The following is a 21,068-nucleotide window of genomic DNA, read 5'->3' as shown; positions in this document are numbered from 1 at the left end:
GGTGTTTTTTTTTTTTTTTTTCAAAACCCTTGCACAATATAAAAAAAAAAAAAATGTAAGATGAAAAAAATGGAAAGTTTAAATGAAATGATGGAAGATCATATAAAATCATTTAAAGCAAAGACATGCTGGATTTCAATTCAGAGATATTTGTGAATGATAAACAACGATCAGTTGCGGTTTTCAGCTGCAAGAACCTTAACCTTATGACTGCGTTTATACTTTGGACTCATGTCACATGATGTATTTGGCAGTCAGGATCTTGTTGTGGGTTGCTCACAGAGCTACAGACTGCCCCAAAGTCAAAGTTAGACTGCAGACGCTGCTTTCATTCATTTAAAAAGGGCTGCTAGCTCTTAAACCATTGGTCTAGTGTATGTTTATTTTGTAAAACATTTTCTGTGGGAACAGCCACTAATACCATTCGACAGCGAGAAAGAAAAAGACTCAAGGACGATCACTGGTTTGTAGAGTTTAAGTGCCAGTTGGTTGGGCAAAACTGTAGAGCTCTTATGAATCACTTGTGCCTCGCAGGTTGTGCATGACACTCTTGTAGCCCGTTTGAGCCGTGTCCACTATGATCCTGCTGGATGTTTCGCAGAGGAGGAGAGCGAAGAGCTTTGTCAATGGATTCTTACGACACGCTCTGCCTACTAAAAACATTACATGCATTGTGCCATGAGTGAAAACAGACAGAGGCTTGAGACAATTTGGGAACAACTTTATATTACATCGAAACTGGTTCACTGATTCAAAGAGAATGATTTACATGGAAATCAAATGGCTGGATCTTGGCCCTCTGGGGAGATGCTACCCTACAGAAGTCAGGGAACATCAACAGCTTCACATCACTTTCCAAAGTTTAAATCATTTCACATTGAGCTTTCCCTTTTCTCTTAAAAAGTGATTTGCTGGAAACTGGCTGAAACGCTGCTTTCCTGCTTGAATTAGTATAAATGACTGAAAAACATAAGACAAAGATCCTCAGAGGAGTCAAATAATTTAGTAGTCAATATAGAAACAAGCCTATTCAGCCCACAGTTAAAAGAATGATTCACAAGCTAACAAAAGCAGTGCAAAACCACTACTAAAATGTAAAACAAATGTCCAAGTGTCTGTATAAATAGAAGATGATACCACCCTAACTGTAGTATGACTTTGTCTGATGTCGCTCAAATGAAACCTAATACAAAACGAATCCAAACACACTAGAGTCTGGCTTACAAAAGCAATATCCTAACAGGAGGATGCCTTTAAACCAACATCAAACCATTTTAGAGCTAAAACAAGAGGCACATGGGAGGGAATGACATATATATAAAAAAGAAAACATGATATGGTTTATCTTTAACCACCACAAATTCATCAAGACATAATTAAACCCAACAACGGCCGAAAATTATGCAGGGATACCCATCCAAACACGCAATCCAGTCACCCGCCTGAGGAGCTCCGAGAAGGTCTCATAGGTAGTATGTTTGTCAGGGTCAGCATCTGAGAGGATCAGCGTATCATTCGGTCTTCACCAAAGATTGAGACAGCAGTTACATTTCAGAAAAATAAAAGAACTTGAAATCAGTGCAGAAAACAAAAAAAGTCCTCTTCACGACAGGACCAGTCAATGCAGTTATTCCTTAAAAGCAGCTGCTTATAATGCTTGAAGACAAAAATGACAGTGTACAAGTAAAATACAACTGGGAGTCTTTCCCCGTTCAGAAAAGACCGAATTCTCTCACCACTTGATGCGTTTCGCTGGAGAAAAATAAAAACAGGTCATTGAAAGGCAATAAAATATTCACAGAATTCAAGGCCACGTATGAGAGTTCAGTGTCAAAAGGTCGGAGGAAGTTTCGTACGTGTAAACCATGCTGAAGTTGGACGTGGATGTCGGATTTTGAGAAAGAGAGAGAGAGCGAACTGCGATTATTCCTCTTCGGCACAAAATGTACACACATCCAGCGACTATGTCAGCAGTAACCATACTTTTCTTCTTAATGAGAGATGGCCTCTGAGAGGAACAAGAAAACTAAAAATCCAGGAGCACTGAGTCACGTTTAGATCTTCCGATCTTAATAGAGGAGAAAAGGTTTGCTAGCCATTTAAAAAAGAAAAAGAAAAGTAGTAACAACAAAAATCTTTTTGATATTGCATGAGACCACTTGTGAAGATGCAGGGCAGTCCCACCCAATTCCATTTCCTGTACATGTACTCTGTCTATGTCATCGATGGCCAACTGTGAGTTTCCAGAACGGAGCAGACAGACCGGCATCAGACGCTCATGGTCATGGAAGGAGAGTACTGCTGTAAAGACAGAAACAAACAAACAAGTTAGTACACTCTACAAGAAAAGTACAAACTCGCTTTACACCAATTTGGTTGCATTGTTCCAGCACACCATTTTTTTTTTTTTAGAGCTGTGCCTCGTAATTGCACATTATTAAGCTACATCGCTAGCTAGCAGTTTCAAAATGGCTATAAATCCCCAAACTTGATTTGTCAGCCAAAAAATATTTCCTTGAAGTACAGATGTGAGACTACGATTTGAAGTTAAAATTTGATTAAGTTGATTTGATTTAACTCCCAGTTTGGGAAACCCTGTTTTAATATATAACATAAAGGGATGTAAAAGTTAATGAATCTTACATTCTCATTCTGGAAGGAGTGAAGGTAGCTGCCTCCTACATCTTCATCTCTAGGGGTCCCGGGTGGATTGCTCATGCCACTCATGTTGTTAGGAGAATTCTGATGAAGAGATGTGAAACTTAGATGGAAAGTTCTCATATAAGATGTGAATAAGCAGTGAATAAGAGTGCTGCAGAGATGACATATTTAATGATTTATTTTTGACCAGTCAGGAAGTTCAGGAAGCATCACCCTAGCTCCAATAGGATTTGCAGAAAATAAGCGGTGTGTCTATATTTATGATTCTCTCTGTATGTTTCTTTTCATGATAATCTTCATATATGAACACAACATTTGAAACCTAAATACAATAAGTTAATGGTAAAAAGCTAAAAGTTCGTCTGTAAACGAACTTCATCAAAGCATGACTTCAGCATCAACATCACTAGGTTTTGGAAAACTCTTTCGATCTTATTTTAAAATCTACAAATTTGAGTTAGAATAGTTTGTAAGCGTGTGAGTAAAAAAATAAAAAAATAAAATCAAAATAGTGTAGTCCCATTTAGTCACTTGTTACCAACTGCATTAAAAAAAAAAAAAAAAACCTTGCCTGGAGTATTGCTGCTGTGTTTAATGTCAATAGATATGTTTCCATCCACCTATTCTTATGCACATTTTGGAATATTGCATTTAAAGAAAAATACAATGGATGGAAACCCTAAGATGCACACATTCGAGTAGGATAAACATTTTTTCCTGATAAGAAATAAATTCCTCCATGCGCAACTGACCAATCTCTTTCACAGCATCTATATGTTGTTATGGTCATTCTGAAATGCCTGAGCAGACTGTCGTCAAATTATTTTTGTATAATTGTCTTACACGACTGCATCCCAAAACAGCTTTCATTCACCTCCAAAAGGAACGACTGCATTTATTGTGTTTCGTCTGCTCACTCTGAGGCGCAAGTAATTTTATCAATAAAAGAATTGTCATATAAAAGATTATATTCAGTGGCTTCTCCTAGTTTTCTTGGTGATATTTAGTGCCGATTTTGTTTAGTTTTTTTTACTCTGGATGAATACGGTGATTTATTCACAATTTTGTGCTGAAGTTTAATTTGAATCTTTAAAAGGAAACATAGCTAATGAATCAAACATGAAAATTATCGTAGGTGTGTGTTCACCACAGATCTCATTTCAGGCATTTAACCAAAAACACTGTGTCTTCAGGAAGATGGAACCAGAAGTGCAAAAATGCTAACTCATTTCCATGTTTTAGGACCCACTCCTGAATCATTCTTTTAAATATTCTTAAAATACATCTAATTTTGACTTCAACCAAATATAATATTGGCGGTCTTTAAATACTATTAGAAAGATTATAAATCACCTTTGGAAGTCCATCCAGGTCTCCTGAACCTATAAAGGCACAAGATAAAAAAAAATGTTTTCAAATAGGAATGTTTTTATTTTAAATATAACCATGTGCTTTTACATTAGCATTACCTCCGTTCATATGCATCGGGTCCATTCCTGCCATGGCCCCTAGGGGGCCCTCAGAGCCTGGGCCTATGGGAAACTGAAAAAAACAAACAGAAAACAAACTGACATGTTCTGCCATCAGACAGTAATGATGAAAAAGGGTAACATGAACACAGCCAAGGGCACTTTTCTTCTGCGCTAATGTACTACACTTAGCAGTTTCTGAATGGTGTGCCTCTGAGAAATGAGTCAGCAGGTCTGTCTCTTACACTGTTGCGACCTCCACCTCCTGAGTTGATCATGGTGTACAGGTTTTCACTGGAGTTGTTGGAGTCTGAGGATGAGAAATATTTCATTATTGGGAAGGAAATCTCTCCATGATCAGTTTAACAATCATTATCCTGCTTTAGGCAAAGCCTGGGGTAATTCGGACATCTATGGAAATCAGAGTTAAACTAAATTCAATAGAGAAGATTATGAAAGACTCAGCTGAATTACTTTGTGTTTTCTGAACTGAATGTGTGGCAAACAGACCTGCAGGACTAGGAACAATTCCAGGTGTTCCTGGAGGCCCCCCTCCTTGTGGACCCTGGAGAAACAAATGTATTACAGCTTCAAAGTTATACTGCAAGGTCTTTATGAATTATTATAGTAATAAAATGTGCAGTCAATGAGGAACTTTTTTTTTTTTTTTACCCCGTAAGCACCAGGAGATGGTGATGAATATGGCATCTAAACCAAAACAAACAGAATTATGTTTGGGAATGTAGTATTCTATAATAAAAAATACATGTAATTACTGTAATAAAATACTTAAATTTAGAATAATTACATTGTTGGCATTTGGATTTGGCCACGGTGGTCTGCCATTTCCAGGACCCCTACAAAACACAAAATAACGTGGATTAGTATTCAGTTTCCATTTAATCAGTCATTAACATCATTAACTACTGTTCAAAAATATGGAGTTGGTAAGATTTTTAAGAAGTCTCTTATGCTCACCAAGGCTGCTTTTTTTTATTTAAAAAGAAAAAACACACACAAAAAAGAAATATTAAGAAATATTATTACAACCTAAAATATTACAACAGAAAAGTTATTTTTAAATGTAATTTGCTCCAGTGATGTCAAAGCTGAATTTTCAGCAGCCATTACGCCAGTCTTCAGAGTCCCATGATCCTTCAGAAATCAATTTAATATGCAAATGCATTGCTTGATAAATTATCAATGCAACAAATCAGTTGTGCTGTTAATTATTTTGATACATTCATTAGGATTTTTTGATGAATAAAAAAAAAAAGAGCATTTATTGGAAAGAAAATCTTCTGTAACATTATAAATGTCTTTACTCAAATTCCGGATCGATTTAATGTGTCATTGTTGAATAAAAACATATAATTTGATTGAATTCTTCATAACCCCAAACACTATTGTCACAAAAGGTCTTACATGTTCACTCCTGGCATGCCAGGGCCCATTGAATTGTGTGGTGGTCTCATTCCTCCTCCAAAACTCTGGGGGCCGGGACCCATGGGACCCATTCCTCTAGGAACATTCATCCTCTGCATCGGCCCTTGAGATGGCGAAAGGAGAAGTCAAATCAGTTTAGGTCATCTGCAGCTTTAAAATATGTTAATTTAGATATACTCCTAACTCATGCTCACCCTGTAGTCTGGGATCCATGTTTGGGAGCATTGGCTGGGCAGCTGGAACTCCACCTGGGGGCTGGGAAAGTGTTGTACAAATTTAATTTTAACATCTATTTTTATTAATGCCTTTTTTATTGGACATTTTAATTGAAGCTACAAAACTGACATCAAGACCACATTGATGAACTAACTTACCTGGTTGCCCATCCTGATGGGGGGTCTTGGTCCCCCACCAAAGCGAGGTGACATGAAAGGCTGCAACACAAATCAACTTGTCAGAAAACTCTAACAATGACATTCTTCCTGAATCTAAAGAAGATGTGTCGGAGAACACAGGGGAACCACAGCTCAGCAGAGCAGGCTAACAGGAAGACGGCGAGAGAGAAACTATACAGAGGGCAGAATCAGTCAAAAGAAATAGCCCGTGAATAGACAGGAGCTGCTACCTGGCCGTGGGGTCCCATCATGCTGTTAGGGGGAGGAGGAGCGTGAGGGGAGGCCTGGGAGCCGGGAGGGCCCTAAGAAAGTGAAGAGACCACATGAGAGGAGAGCAGGATCCAGAGACCAAGCAAAGGAAAGGTAGCAAGTGATAAAAAGGGCAATGGAGAGACGAGAAAGAAAAAAAGAGAAAGTTATTAAAAGAGCTGGGGAGAGAACACCAAAGAACGCACTGAGAATCGTAAGTGACTGGTGGCTGTACAGATAAACTCACCCTGAAAGAGCAAAGCACTTGGACAAATTAAACAAATGAATCAATGGGCAAACAAATTAAACATTTTTGAAGAATTCAACAGAATTTAAATAAAGAAAGATAATACTGGACCCAACACTGAGTAGTGAGAGCTACCCCATCATTCCCTGTTTTTACTAAAATCACTTTATTTATAATAATTCAATTTACTTTTTTTTTTATTTTTTAACAAAATAATTTTCATTATTAGTCAAACCTTTCAATATGAATCTCTGCACATGTTCCCATTCAGAGATTCATGTATATATTTCTTATATAGATATAAATTGATTTATTTATATACTTATAAATATTAAAATCTAAAGCTACATATACATATTGAAATGGAAATAATTTTATAATATCAAGTCATTATTATTATTAAAATATCAATATTCAAAGTATAATTATTTCCTTTTTTTAAAAACTGAAATCGATGTAAATAAAAGAAAATCTACAAATACATCTTTTTTCTTTATACAATATGTAATTATACCTAAATAGTCATGACATTTTTTTTTTTACATATTTTTTATAGGAAAAGTGCATGCTTAAACTTAATTTGCATAGAAATAAAAACAATTGTCAAAAACTAAATATATTTAAAAGCTATATATAATAAGGCTGCCCCATAATAGTCAACTAATTGTTAATCGACCAGAAGAGGCTTGGTTGACTAAAATTTTATAAGTCGCTTAAGGCTCACAGATCATTAAGAGCTGGTCTATGGTAATACCGTACATCGGACTGGACATCGAAACACTCGCCCATCATTTATCCACCACAAATATGGCTTATCTGAAATATGTTAGTATTAGCAGCTTTACATGGCCGCTCAATCTAATGTCAACCTTGAGAAATGTGTGCTGTTCAAGTGTCTGTGTGGAGTGTGGAAGCTAATTATTAGCGTCCACAGCAGCACAGATGTAGGCTCCGGTGCATTCACATATTCCTAAAATACTCTGTCATTTTGGTCATACAGATAAGAGAAATAAATCTTTAAAAACTGTAAAGACTCTACATTTATTTGTGCGCACTCACAATAACAACAAAATGTGCTTTTGTAAAATAATGAAAGCAAAAAGGATGCGCTTTCTGCCATCTCAGCCTCTGTGAACTTGAGCATGAAACTCCATGTATATATTTAACGAAGACATAAAATAATATATCTACAGAGAGTGAAATCTCTACTTTCAAATGAACCAATTCAAATGAAAAAAAAATATATATTCTCAGATCATCTAATCCATAAGAAACATACAGTTGCATCTACTATTGAAGAGATGACGAGTCCGTGTCGCCGACTTCATCTCTTAAACGGAAACTTAGAAAGCACTTTATCAGTGAATTATTAAAATGTTAATGCAGCCTCCTTACTGTTTTTCCCTGACACAATCATATTACTTCTGCTAGAGCGCTGTGGCATGTTTTATGCGTGTACTGTGCTTATATTGAAAGTGTTTTCCAAGTTGTTGATACATGTATATGGTTGCTTTGTTTATTAATAAATGTGCTACTAATCCACTAATGCTTAAAATGAACGACTACTAGTCAACCACAAAAACCTTAGAAGATGACAGGCCTAATATATACACATACATGTAATAATAATACATTTGTATAACAGCTTTTTAAAATCATGAGAAACATTAATTCAGTTTGACTAATAGTCTGTGCAGGATTTGGATCAGTGACATCTTAAAAATATCTCACAAGACATGAGGTTTAGAAAGAGGGTGATGATCTAACCTGGAAGAATCCAGGGGGCATGGGTCCACCTGGCATGCCATCTCCTGGTGGCATGTTCCCAAGAACAGGACTGGGGGCTGCAGCGGCACTCTAAATCATTAAGAAAAAAAAAACATCAGGACACAGTACATGGGGGTGGGGGGGGGGGGGGTTATTCTGCTAGTAGAAAATGCATCTTAATTCATTCTAGCACTCATAAATCTGTGCTCTAACAGCAAGCAATTAAGCCAATGGCAAAGCCACAACTGACTGGTGTAAAATCCAATTTTAAGGTCTACAAAACCAAGAGGAAAGAACTAGGTTTCAGAGCACAACAGGGATTTGATCATGCATAAAATGGCAGTGGAAAAAGCACAGTGTGGTCTGCTGCCTGTCACACTTCAGCCTGAGTTAACCGAGCTAGGCTTTTCAGAGAGCACTGTGAAATACCACAGGAAGGAGGTAGAAAGAAAGAGGAGCAGCTGACCCTGATGGAACAACACAGATCAGAACCGGCCAATAGGAAGAGTCAGACTGAGACTGATCCACAACAATGAAGCAGCTACGCTTTTCATTCAGACTATTCAAGTTCACAGTTAAAGGGCCAAGAGGACCTTTTATTTTAAAAAAATCGATATAAAGATAGATCCTAATCACATTCTTAATAGACACAAAATATATATTTTTTGGTCTTTGCTAATTGAAAAAGCTCAAATAAAATATAAAAATTACATTATATTAAATTGTAAATATAATTTCAATATGTAAATGTTTTCTAAAGAGGAATAGTTTTTACTTATAAAGAATTCAAACGCACATAACAAAAATACCAAAACTTAAATTAAAATAAAACTGAAAAATGGAACGCCAATTCAAAATATTAATAAATAGCACTGCATTGCGTGTTATTCCAAAGAAAACTAAAGTTTGTAGTAAAATTCAATGACTTGATCCATTTCCAAAATGACTTTTCTATTTTGGATGACATCACCAAGGCTGTCATTTCCTGTTTCGAAAAGTAAGCAATCCATGGAAATGGATAAATCAATTTTCACCCTTCCTCCTCTTGCTGAGCATCTTGTTTCACTTGGAAAATCATATTACTTAAGTTAAAAAGACCGGATCGTCATTTCATGTCACCTTAGGATTAGCTACAATTTTTAATAACCAAGGAAAATCCTTCAAGTTTAGCCAGGGAAATGTTCCTGTTGGCCCTACCCTGGTGATAGCCCTCCTTTGGAAATCTAACATCATTATATCACCAAAATGTCCTGAAAGTATAAAACAAATCCAACACAGTCCTGCTCCACACAGCTCATCCATCCCTCACTCTCCAAGTTTGCTTCCATGCTCCTCGTTCCATCTGTCTCTTCCCTCCTTTTCAATCTGCCTACCGACAGGCTCCATGACAGCCATCAATCACTCTCCATCCCCACCGCAGCCCGAGGGGGAGTGTTTCCCCTGACACAGCATGAAGACAACATGGCCACTGTTTAAAGAGGGCGCAGCCTCCTCCCCCACCCTCTGGAGAATAAGAGAGCACAGACCTGACCCAACACCACGGTCCCGACCACAGTTGGGCACAAAAAGCAGGAGACTGCGATGATCACAAAACATAATGCCCTATTAACACTCCTGAAGATCCAGCCATGCTGAACATGCGGCTAATGTTCGCATAGCAGATAATGTTTCATGTATCCCTGTATGGCAGCATCCTTTCAGATTAGGATGTCTAGACAGAGAAGGGGTTGAGTTTTAGACTTGCTGCATATGACCTCTGACCTGTGGCCCCTCACTAAAGCTTGCGGCTAGACATCAACGGCCATGTATAACTGGTAAGAAGCTAAAACTGGAGAACTCTTTGGCCTAAGAGTTGCATCATTCCTATACAAGCTGTTGGGAAAATGCATAGAAATGAGATTGAGATACATTTTTCTTTTATGCCAGAAATCATAAGGATATTAAATAAAAGATCATGTTCCATGAAGATATTTTGTGAATGTCCAATAAATATATCAAAATAATTTTTTTTATTAGTCACATGAATTGTTAAAGAACTTAATTTGGACAACTTAAACAATTTCTCAATTTTTTATGATTTTTTGCACCCTTCAGATTCCAAATATTGTCCTATCCTAACAAACCATAAATCAATGGAATGCTAATTTATTCAGCTTTCATATTATGTGTAAATCTCTCTCTCTCTTTATTTATTTATATTACCTTTTTGAATGGTTTTGTGGTCTTTGGTCACTTGTTAAAACTTAACACAATTTTGAAATATTTATCAATTAGTAAGAGCTGTCCTGCCATCAATCTTTGTGAAGATGCAGACTTTGATTTCCAATCAGCCGAACATCATTTACATTACAAATCTGATCATCCGAGACACATACCATCTTTGTATAGAAACAGCGATGATTCCATTGAAAAGCCTGCTGACATCATTGCTATTGTAGGGTTGATCACTACATCCTTCACACACAACAGGTATACACTTCCTTATTATAAAACACAGAGACTCTTCCAGAGTCTGAAAGATTCACAGGAACATGAAATGCAATTTTGTCCTTAATCTGCATACATTATGGAAACACTCTGTGCTTTTCTGTACTCACATAGTCATGGAAAGCCTTGGCCTCGCTTGAATGTTCGCATGTGTCTCTCCTCTCAGGAGCTGCACAGTAGAGGTCCCAAAAGACACTGGGTAAAGAAAAAGTGGTCAAATAAGCCTGCATATGCCCATGGTTTGTGCAAAAAATTATAGGATCATTTACTCATTTTCGTGTCATTTTAAACCTCTACAACTTTCGCTTCAATGGAATAAACAAAAAACATTTTTGTTGGTAAGTTTTCATTCCAGTAACAATAAACCATACAATTTAAGAGCTGTGTGTGGTAAAAGATTTTAACACAAAAATGTGTCAACTATTCCTTTTAATATTATAAAAAGACAAAATACACTCAAAACACTCACCACCACCAGGAATGCAGGAACCCAGGAGGGTCTCCCAGCGTGATGTTCTTTTCCCATCGGATCTAAAATGGACCAGAAAATGATCAAATATTTTAATAAAAAGGCAGTCTGTGAGTGCACAGGCCTGAAATACATTTCCAATTGTAATGTTTGCAAATGTGTGTTTGTAAAAAAAAAACTAAAGTATGGTCCTCCACTGAGATTGGGATCCTTACTTCTGACAGGAAAGTCTGTGCTGACTTCTGAGCACCAATGTGTAACAGATACTCATAAACATACAAAGCTAACCTGCAATAAAACAGAGAGAAAACAATATTACATTAATAAAGCAACAATTAATAAAAAAGGCATAATATGTTTGGTGAGGACAAATTCAAAAAATCAGTACTTTAACACACTCCTCACTGGTTTACACTTAAACAGTGTCTATAATTAAAATGAATGTGTTATCCAAAGAAAATACTCATTATATTAAGCAAAAAATACAGATTTTTAATATTTAATTTATTTATATTTTATTATTATTCATAAACCCCCACTGAGCAAGGATGCATCTCAAAAACATACAAAATGCTTAAAAAACTAAACAAAAGACGGGACCCACTCCCCTCCAAGACTGGCGTCTGAGGCTAAATGAAACAAGGAACACTGAAGCGCCCGTCCCGCATGCACAAACTATTTCAAATGGCTGCATTAAAACGTAGGTGATTTAAAAAGGCACGGTTTTTATTCTGGATCACATCACAAGAGGCGAAAGCTCTGTGCCATGGGGGACCCTAGAATGGCGCACGGCTGGGCACTTTCGATTCAACGCTCTCACGACAAGCCTATAGCAGCAGCATACGCTCCATATGCAGCCGAGCCTATACTGCCCTAACAATAGGCTACATCCAACACAATAACACACGCACGACGGCCGATGTTCAAAAGACCTTACTTTTCCCGAGCTTGACCATCCGATGGCACGACGGAGCTTTTGCCTTTAGGAAACATGTTTTTTGTGTGTGCACGGGAGAGTCGCCCGCGTTCCCTTTTCCTCTATTTTCGACAATTCATCTGTCACTGCTCCAGGTTCGACTGCACAAACTAAACACAGTGACGCCTTCTCAACCAACCTTGACCACTGGGGGCGGGGGTGGAATGGTGTTGTTTGATTGACAAGAGCAAGTGACCAATGGCAGGGCGCAATTTCTCTTGCGTGTGCCCTGCAGTGACGTAAGCTCGGTGACCAAATAGTTCCTTTCTCCAATTTCCTGTGATTCTTTAAAGATGGGTTGCATTAAGCGCTACACATTTATTAGTCCTGCATTTGTTTAGTATGTTGTCTTAATGCGTTACATAGTATGACAGTAAAATTGTGAGAAATCGCAATAAAAACAAGAAATAAAGCTGAATCATTTACTGATAGGCAGTCTATTATTATGTCTTATTAAAATTATTGAAATAGGGTATCAAAATAATAATAATAATAATAATAACAACTGTAACGTAAAACACACCATTAGACATATTTTATTTATTTCCGTTCAGTTTACCTTTTCAGTTATTTATATAGAATGCACTTTTCATCTGCGAGTAATCACATCTGCACTCTTTGCAATAAATTAAGATACTTTAAAAGTAATAATACATATGTTAAAAATAAAAAAAAATGGCTCCTTGTTTGTTAAGGGTTTTGTTAAGCAAATTCTTAAATTAACGAAACGATTAAAACCCTACACGTAGATTCTTTTTTGTTTCTTAATATTTTTCTATAATATTGAAACATTGTTAGCATATTTCAGACTTATTCCATAAGGTTGATCCTGTGTCAGTCTACCTTAAAACGTTTCCGGGCGGCTCTGTAACTCTATAGGGCTTCTGTGAACAGTCGAGCGCAGTGTGGACACTTTGTATGATCGGGAATATGTCTGTTTATTATTTTGATACATCTTGCAAAGTTTCAGACGTAACGCAGACATTGTTTCTTTCTTCGTGCAAATGAAAGTGGTTTGACATCTATTCATGTAAGTTTGCTTACTTTTTTGTCATTACCAGCCTGCCCAAGTAGTATTTTGCACTTGGAATGCAGAATACCAAACCTGTTACGCAAACTTTGGAAACATAATCATTTGTTTTGCATAAAATCAGCAGCATGCAACGTAATGTTCTTGTGAGATCTCATCCTACTATCTTTTATGTATTTTTTCCTTTTATTAGAAAAATATATATTAGTATGCATAGGTTTTAATAACTTTACGTAGCTTTCATAACTTGTCTGCAGCACACATTGAACATAATATATGAATATGAATGAGTAGAATGATGTCAGTCAACAACAGGTTACAGTACTAGCCTACTTCAGGTCCACTTTCTTTTGGAGGTCGTTTGTTTGACACATAACAGTTTCTCGTAGGCTATTGCGCTTTGATCATGCATAACAGCACACTGATTATTTGATATGAAGGTTAAATTTGTATGCTTTCAATAGTAAATTCCATCTGGACAGCTATAATGGAATGAGCTGTGATATTTTCTTACATGTCTCTTAATAGCTGAACTATTTTGACTGTCCACAGGCTTATTCTAATGATAAACAGAAAGGAGTTAAGCATATTATTTGCTATGGCACGTCGTTTTAACAGACAAAAAAGGCTTTGTTCTGTATATAATCTGGCAGGTTGCAGCTATAAACTAGAATTTTTTGCAATTCACACAGTTTGGATGATCCATCCAATAATTATTCTTGATGTATTAAATTATCTTATGATTTTTATTTAATTTACACAATTATTTTTATTCATACAGTAGACCTATAATCTCTTAGGCTCTGCAGCACAGTAATTCCAAAAGGTATTTTCTTGGATTATAAAACTGTAGCATGTGTTGAACTGAACTGAATTGGTGGACTGACTGGAGATTTCTGTGGCTTATGAAAACAAGCAAAATGCTCACTGTAGTTATAACATGCATTTGAAAACAAACATGAGCGCTTGTGTTGAGTCCTGTGAAGATGACGACAGTTAAGTCTGCCTATCATGATATTCATGCACATTTTTATACAAAACCACTTATAAGAGAATATGATCTAAAAGCTAAATGTCCTGACCTTCCTGATATCTTTCAAGACAGTGATATTCTATCCTAATGCTCTTACAAATGCTAATCGGCACCAAATATGCACACAAATAAACATCTTAACATGTAATTTGTTCCAACAGAGCCCTAGTCATGGCAAATGAGCCCAGGGATCCCATGCCGCTGGAAGAGCCCATGTTTATTCTGGAAAATGGAGAGATGTACAGGAACCAAACTGAAGTAAAGATGAGCCAGATAGTCCTCCCCTGCCATGCAAACTACTGTGGAGAACTCAGTGCTGGGCAGCTGCTCAAGTGGATGGACTCCACTGCCTGCCTGTCTGGTCTGTTTCAAATGAAACCATTATTTGATTTGACTTGATTTTTTACCCTGCCAATGATCTAGTAAAACTACTTTCAGCTAAGTTAAAAACGAAAGAATAGGCCTACTCTTTTAGGTGATTTGATTTCACGCTGAATCACTATTCGTAAACACCTCCACACCATATGCTTGTACTAAGTGTCATTAGACATCGCAGATGGAGGAGTCTGTGCAGTTTGGACTGTGATTTCCATCCTCGTTCTGTGAATAAACAGAGTAACAGGCTGCTGAGAAAGTTTAATAGCAGTTGGAATGATTTTTAATCATGTTTAACTGATGAAAGGCAAAAGCATTTCAACTGAGAATGTGGCTAAACCTTTGTAGCACTGTGAAGAACACAGATGGTGGTCGGTAACAGCTTTACATGCGTCCCTCGATGTGTCTTAAAATAAGCTGTGCAGGCCTGTTTGTTTTTCACTTCGTTCTGTAGCATGGACTTTTTTTTTCATCCTTCAGGATTACATATTTGAGTGTTTGCATTTCAGGTGAACCTGCTTAAATGCTTGCTGTGGGTGTAAACATTTATTAATTATCAATATTTGCTCTCTTGTTTCTAGCTGAGAGACATGCTGGCTGCTCCTGCATCACAGCTTCAGTGGATGACATTCACTTTGAAACCACCATAGGGTAACAAGACATACAGGAACTAGTTATTTTGAATTGAAACAAAAGGTTTTTGTTTATTATATATATACTGTATAAAAAAAATGTGTCTTCATGCAGGGTTGGACAGGTTGTAAACATTACAGCCAAAGTCAACAGAGCCTTCACATCCAGCATGGAGGTTTGTGGGAATATCTTCTACTATTTAGACGAAATTAGTGAACACAAACAATTTTATCATGTGAAATTAAACATCTCCTGGTATTATTAACATACTGAATTTTAGTTATTGACTAATCATTGAAAAACATGTTTCTGCATCTTACTTTCTTTAACTTGTGTCTTATGGGGATATACTAAAAATGTAATGTGATATAATAATCTAGTTCCATAACTGGGAAACTAGGGCTTATATTTTTCAATAAGCTAATGTATGACTACATATTGATAAATATAAAAACTGCACTACGTTTTAACATGTCAGCCTAATAACATTAAAACACTTAATTAATTAAAATCTCTATCATGTGCTGAACACATATTCATAATTTCATATTCCACACACACACACACAGTACCGTATTTTATCACACATACACCTATATATTATGAAATGTATTATTGAATATAAAATTACATTACAATATAAAAGTAAATATACTGTCACATACTGTATGTTTCAAATTATGAAAAGTGGTAATTCCTTAATTCCACAAAATATTTTTCTGTATATTTTCAATATACAATATATAATTTAAAATATTCATTGTTAAAATATAAGGAAATATATTTTCTTTGCATAGGGGTATGCTGCAAATGAACCTTTTAAATTGCAATGTTCCTCATTTATAAGCTGCTTTGGATAAAAGCTTCTTCTAAATGAAGTACGGCGGGTGACGTGGGTCTCTGTCTCAGGTGGGGATTTTAGTGAGCTGTGAAGATCTCTTCAGTGACAGACAGTGGAAGGTCTGCAATGCTTTCGCCACCTTTGTGGCCCGACGTACCGAAGCAGGAAAGGTAAAAAAAAGCATCACATCGAACTAAATCTGAACAATTTCAGCCACAAGTTTTCAAACCCTTGAATCAGATCTGTGAAAATCTTGGATTTGGTCCAGGTCTTGTTAGAGTTGCGATTGATCAGCGCAGTGCTTGGGTTTGCTCAGGTACAGCTGAAGCAGGTGATTCCATGCACGCAGGCAGAGCAGATGGAGTACAGCATCGCAGCCGAGCGCAGGAGGATGAGACTGATCCATGCAGAGATAATTAACGATCTCCTCAGCAGCTGCTGCTCTCAGACAGGTGAGCAGAGATGCTGCTCACTCACTTTCTCCAGGTGTGTTTGTTTACTTGCAAGACTTTGAAGAGAGGTCTCAGGAACACAGGAAATGAGTCAAGAATCAGAAGTTGAGTTTTGATTGAAGGTGTCATTGGGTTTGTTTGGTGTCTCTTCATAAACATGCCGCCAACATTCATTTAAGGGTATATACATATATATGTGTGTGTGAGTGTGTGTGTGTTCAGTAAACCTTCACCATTCACTTACAAAGGGTCACATGGTTTGAAGTGTGTAGAATAAATAGACTGGGAGATGCAGTAGCTCTGATAAGTGGTGCTCTATCTGTTTGTCAGTGAGTGAGTGTTTAGATTACCAGGATGCTGTGCCTGCGGAGCAGACTCGAGTAGAAAGCGTCGAGCTGGTGCTCCCGCCCCATGCTAATCACCAGGTCAGCACGTTTGGTGGACAAATCATGGCCTGGATGGAGAATGTAGCCACAATCTCTGCCAGGTGTACAGTCACTATTATACTACAGTCAAATCTGATGATAAAAAATATATATTTAAATGCATACGCAAGGAAACCGTTGGTGTTTCGGTGCATCATACTCTAAATGCATTTTCTTCTAGTCGTTTGTGTAACGCTCACCCAACTCTGCGGAGCATAGACATGTTCCACTTTCGTGGGCCGTCCCACATTGGAGACAGACTGGTGTTGAAGGCAATTGTAAACAATGCTTTCAAGAAAAGGTACGTCTATATCAAGAAACATTTGTGGCTGGGGCTGTATATATTTACCATTCAAAAGTTAGGAGTCTAGTTATTTTGGTTTTTGAAAAGAAAATATTTTAAAAGGTACTTTATTTTGTAAGGAAACATTCATTTGATCATTGGCAGTAAAAATCTTTCAATTCATAAAAGAATCACAAAAAAGACTGGAAAATTCAGCTTTGCATCATATATAGAAATATATTTAAATTAAAAACAGCCTGAGTGAGTGCAAGAGACAGAACCCAAACTTTTAACGGTTATATTTAAATATATAAAGTAAAAAAATATGTATAATATTTATAAAATTTAATATTAGATTTGTTGATCATATTTGTTTTGTTGGATTATAAAAGCTATGGATCAGTACCATTATGTAGACTAAGGATTTAAAAACAGATTTAATATAGTATATACGTAAATTAGTAAACCAGTAAAAGCTATGGTTCAGTATCACTTACATCCATGAATCATAGAAGCCTGATTTATCTTTGAGCAACCTGAACAACTGGTATTTTGTGTGTGCTATTCCAGTATGGAGGTGGGAGTGTGTGCGGAGGCCTATCAGGGTGGAGAGCCCCTGCGACACATCAACACCGCCTTCATGACCTTTGAGGTCTTGGACAATGACAGGAAGCCATGCACGTTGCCAAGGATACGGCCCGAGCCTGTGGTGAGCCTGTAACATTCCTGGAATCCCTCACATGGTGCAAGAGTTTAACTTGTTGATGGAGTTCAAGAGGGGGAAACAAAATGAATGCTGGATGTGCAGTGCTTGTTTAATACGGAGTTATAAAAACTGTGTCTTATTATTTCAATAAGAAATCATTATCTTATTATGCCGTCTTTTCAGGATGGTAAAAGACGCTTTCAGGAAGCCATAGCCAGAAAGAAAATCCGCCTTGACAGGTAGGATTCTGTAGGAACAGGTTATGCCATATTTATTTATAAGCTCTGGCTGCATGTCATATTCAAAGTTAACTTTACAGCTCTAAAACCAGCATGGGAGACTAGATCACATGAGTATGCTCTCTTCTTACAGGAAGTACATAATATCCTGCAAACAAAGTGAGGTTCCTCTGTCGGTTCCCTGGGACCCAAGTAACCAGGTATATTACCATAACCTGTTCTAGTAGCTATAAAACCCATGGATTTACTCAACATGCTTTATTGGACCATGTGACTAATCATGTCTTAATGTATTGGCAGATGTACCTCAGTTACAATAATGTTTCGGCACTGAAGATGTTGGCTGCCAGGACTAACTGGGTCTTAACCTCAGAGAAGAACAAGGTGGATAAGTTTTGTACACTTCAAATACCCATTTTGTCTTTTTGAGATTGCATGAGCAGTCAAACATGTTGTAGATGCTTGAGGGAAATGAATGAGCTGAAACATTGTGCCCAGGTGAGTTTATACACCCTGGAGGAGAACCAGATGTTGTGCTTTAAGGTGGAGACTCACGTGGCTGTGGCGGCCGAGCAGGTTTTTCTGTTACTGTCTGATCTAAGGCGAAGGAAGGCATGGGACCACCACTACCAGTATGTCAAATGCATTTTATATAACAAAAAATACATGAACATTTAACAGCTATTTTAAAAACATATAATGGCTGTTTAAAATATAAACTTTGGAGTTTATAGGATTTTTTTCCTATTTCAAATAAATGCTGTTCTTTTGGGATTTATATTAATCCTAAACAAAAGTGTCACAATTTCCACAAAAAAATATTAAAAAGTATATAAAAAGTAGTACACCTGTTTTCAAAATTGATAATAATTAGAAACATTGTATGTTTCTTGAGCACCTAATCAGCATATTATAATGAATTTTTTTTAAGATCATGAATAAATTCAGCTCTGCCATCACAAAGATTAATTATATTCAAAACAAATTAAAAAGAAAAGTTATAGTTGTAATATTTCAGAATATTGCTGTTGTACTGTATTTTTTGAGCAAATAAATGCAACCTTGGTGACTCTAAAACATTAAATCCTATTACTTCTAACATTAAAATGTATAAATGAACACTTGTTGGTCCACTTTTTGCTGCAGTGTAAATTTAAAGGAAATGTTACTTTTACAAATGTATTTTTTATTTTTATCTTTACAGGCTGTTTGCTAGAATGGCTGGCAGATAAAATAAAATGATCAGCCACAGTTTCAAATGACTTGATTTAACATAGGATGCATTATAATTAACCATAATAAACATGCCTTAATACAGAGAGTGTGAAGTGATAACTGACTCAAATGAAGACGACACCATTTACCGAGTTGTCACCCCCTCTGTGACTAAAGGAGGCAAAGTCCAGGACTTCATCCTCCTGGCCTCCAGGAGGCGCCCTTGTGATTCTGGGTAAATCTTAAACTCCAACAAAATCTCTATATTGTGTCTTGTGTGTTCCCAAAGAACAAAATAAGTTATTACATCTTTGTCACTTTTAGAGAGCCTTATTTGATTGCCTTGCGTTCTGTGACCCTGCCTGCATACCCTCCCACTCAAGACTACAACAGAGGAGAGGTGCTGTGTGCTGGGTTTAGTATCTGGGAAGAGGAAAACTCTTTTACTAAGGTAATAAATACACAGAAAGCCTAATGGACACTTATACTGAACGAGTGAATGAGTCAGAGTTCAAGAATTAACACAGCTTTAAATGTAGCTCTTTAACTGAAATAATGTGCATGTACTTTAGCCAATAACACCGTTTATAACTCATGTTTAGAAACTGCTTAGAGTAGTCCCTGGTGCTGCTACGCAGGTGTTAAAGTACTGAAGGTTAAGTGTGTTTGGTGACATGCTTATGTATGCATTTCTCTCAGATTTCTTACTACAACCAGGCCACTCCTGGCGTGCTGCCCTATATCTCCACGGACATCGCTGGGCTTTCCTCCAGCTTCTACTGCACCTTTGCCTCATGTAGCGCTTTTCTGGAGCAGAATAAAGACAGCCTGGCTTGCCTGCCCACCTCCACCCTGTGAGAAAGCTGAATTCAACAATCGTTGCTCTTCAGAAATTGATTTTGTTGCTAAAATAAAAAATTGTTATAGTCCAGGTATTTAAGGTTAGCATAGAAATTCACATTTGAGTTTAGTATAGATAAAGATCATGAACTTTAAGTACGTAAAACTCTTCAGAAAATAAAGGCACAGAGCTGTGACTGAAATATGATACAAAAGCTAAAAGGTACGTCACTATACCATATTTACCTCTAAATGGCACATATTAGTACCTTAGGAGGCCACCCCTGTGGCAGTTTTGTATTTAAATTTAGAAAAAGGCATTAGCTTTTTTGTTGTTAAAAAAACATTTAGGGTCATGTGCAATAATGTAAAACTCTCTGCAGATGCCACTTCCAGAAGACTAAGCAAGTATATTGCACTGTTGTCATTCTCAATGACTCAGAGGACTCAAAATAAAACGAATGAACTTCAAATGGGTGGCATGGTCGATATGTGGTACTTCCTGGGACATGCACAATCACGTTTGCATAGACTTTCAGTCTAGTTAGTGACGGATGTTAGACTCTGCCATTTAATGTCAGGCCACAACAATGCCTTGATTTTTACACTGCTGATTCGTAGGACAGGACCTTTTTAAATAAATACTGTTACATGTAGCAATTTAGTGTAGCTCATCTTTATTCAATAAAAAGCTAAAGATCCTCCTGTTATACTACAACTGGTGAGAAACATAGCAAAGAATATTGATATTTGAATCAGTTCTCCTGCTAAAACATGCCATTCAGTTAATCTTTCTTAAATATGTAAAGTGTGTAATAATAACCCAGATA

The 21,068-nt window shown here is 36.9% G+C and overlaps 2 protein-coding genes across 5 annotated transcripts; one reads left to right on the top strand and one right to left on the bottom strand.

Annotated features, from left to right (window-relative positions):
• Positions 1-705: 705 nt before the first annotated feature.
• Positions 706-12,354, bottom strand: ssbp3b (single stranded DNA binding protein 3b). Of its 4 annotated transcripts, none has more exons than XM_052563833.1 (17): positions 12,128-12,319; positions 11,406-11,478; positions 11,191-11,252; positions 10,832-10,916; positions 8,235-8,324; positions 6,202-6,273; positions 5,951-6,010; positions 5,771-5,831; positions 5,556-5,679; positions 4,939-4,987; positions 4,803-4,838; positions 4,641-4,695; positions 4,376-4,440; positions 4,131-4,203; positions 4,015-4,043; positions 2,644-2,742; positions 706-2,298 (listed from the first exon to the last, which is right to left on the bottom strand). In XM_052563833.1, the coding sequence occupies exons 1-17, from the start codon at positions 12,181-12,183 to the stop codon at positions 2,269-2,271; spliced, it is 1,119 nt and encodes a 372-aa protein (XP_052419793.1). In that variant the 5' UTR covers positions 12,184-12,319; the 3' UTR covers positions 706-2,268. The 4 variants fall into 4 exon arrangements, with proteins under 4 accessions (XP_052419793.1, XP_052419792.1, XP_052419794.1 ...); XM_052563832.1 differs by having other exon boundaries at positions 706-2,301; positions 12,128-12,317; XM_052563834.1 differs by lacking the exon at positions 6,202-6,273 and having other exon boundaries at positions 706-2,301; positions 12,128-12,354.
• A 613-nt stretch (positions 12,355-12,967) lies between these two features.
• Positions 12,968-20,894, top strand: acot11b (acyl-CoA thioesterase 11b). The gene is made up of 16 exons (XM_052563913.1): positions 12,968-13,196; positions 14,391-14,590; positions 15,186-15,255; positions 15,352-15,412; positions 16,147-16,248; positions 16,395-16,530; positions 16,861-17,017; positions 17,137-17,256; positions 17,809-17,947; positions 18,128-18,183; positions 18,317-18,383; positions 18,484-18,567; positions 18,682-18,815; positions 19,502-19,633; positions 19,723-19,849; positions 20,098-20,894. The coding sequence occupies exons 2-16, from the start codon at positions 14,401-14,403 to the stop codon at positions 20,254-20,256; spliced, it is 1,734 nt and encodes a 577-aa protein (XP_052419873.1). The 5' UTR covers positions 12,968-13,196; positions 14,391-14,400; the 3' UTR covers positions 20,257-20,894.
• The last annotated feature ends 174 nt before the right edge of the window (positions 20,895-21,068 follow it).

This window comes from Carassius gibelio, chromosome B8 (assembly GCF_023724105.1).
Source record: "Carassius gibelio isolate Cgi1373 ecotype wild population from Czech Republic chromosome B8, carGib1.2-hapl.c, whole genome shotgun sequence".
NCBI lineage: Eukaryota > Metazoa > Chordata > Actinopteri > Cypriniformes > Cyprinidae > Carassius > Carassius gibelio.
Note: the sequence above shows the minus strand (reverse complement) of the source record. Positions and strands in the feature narration are given on the sequence as shown.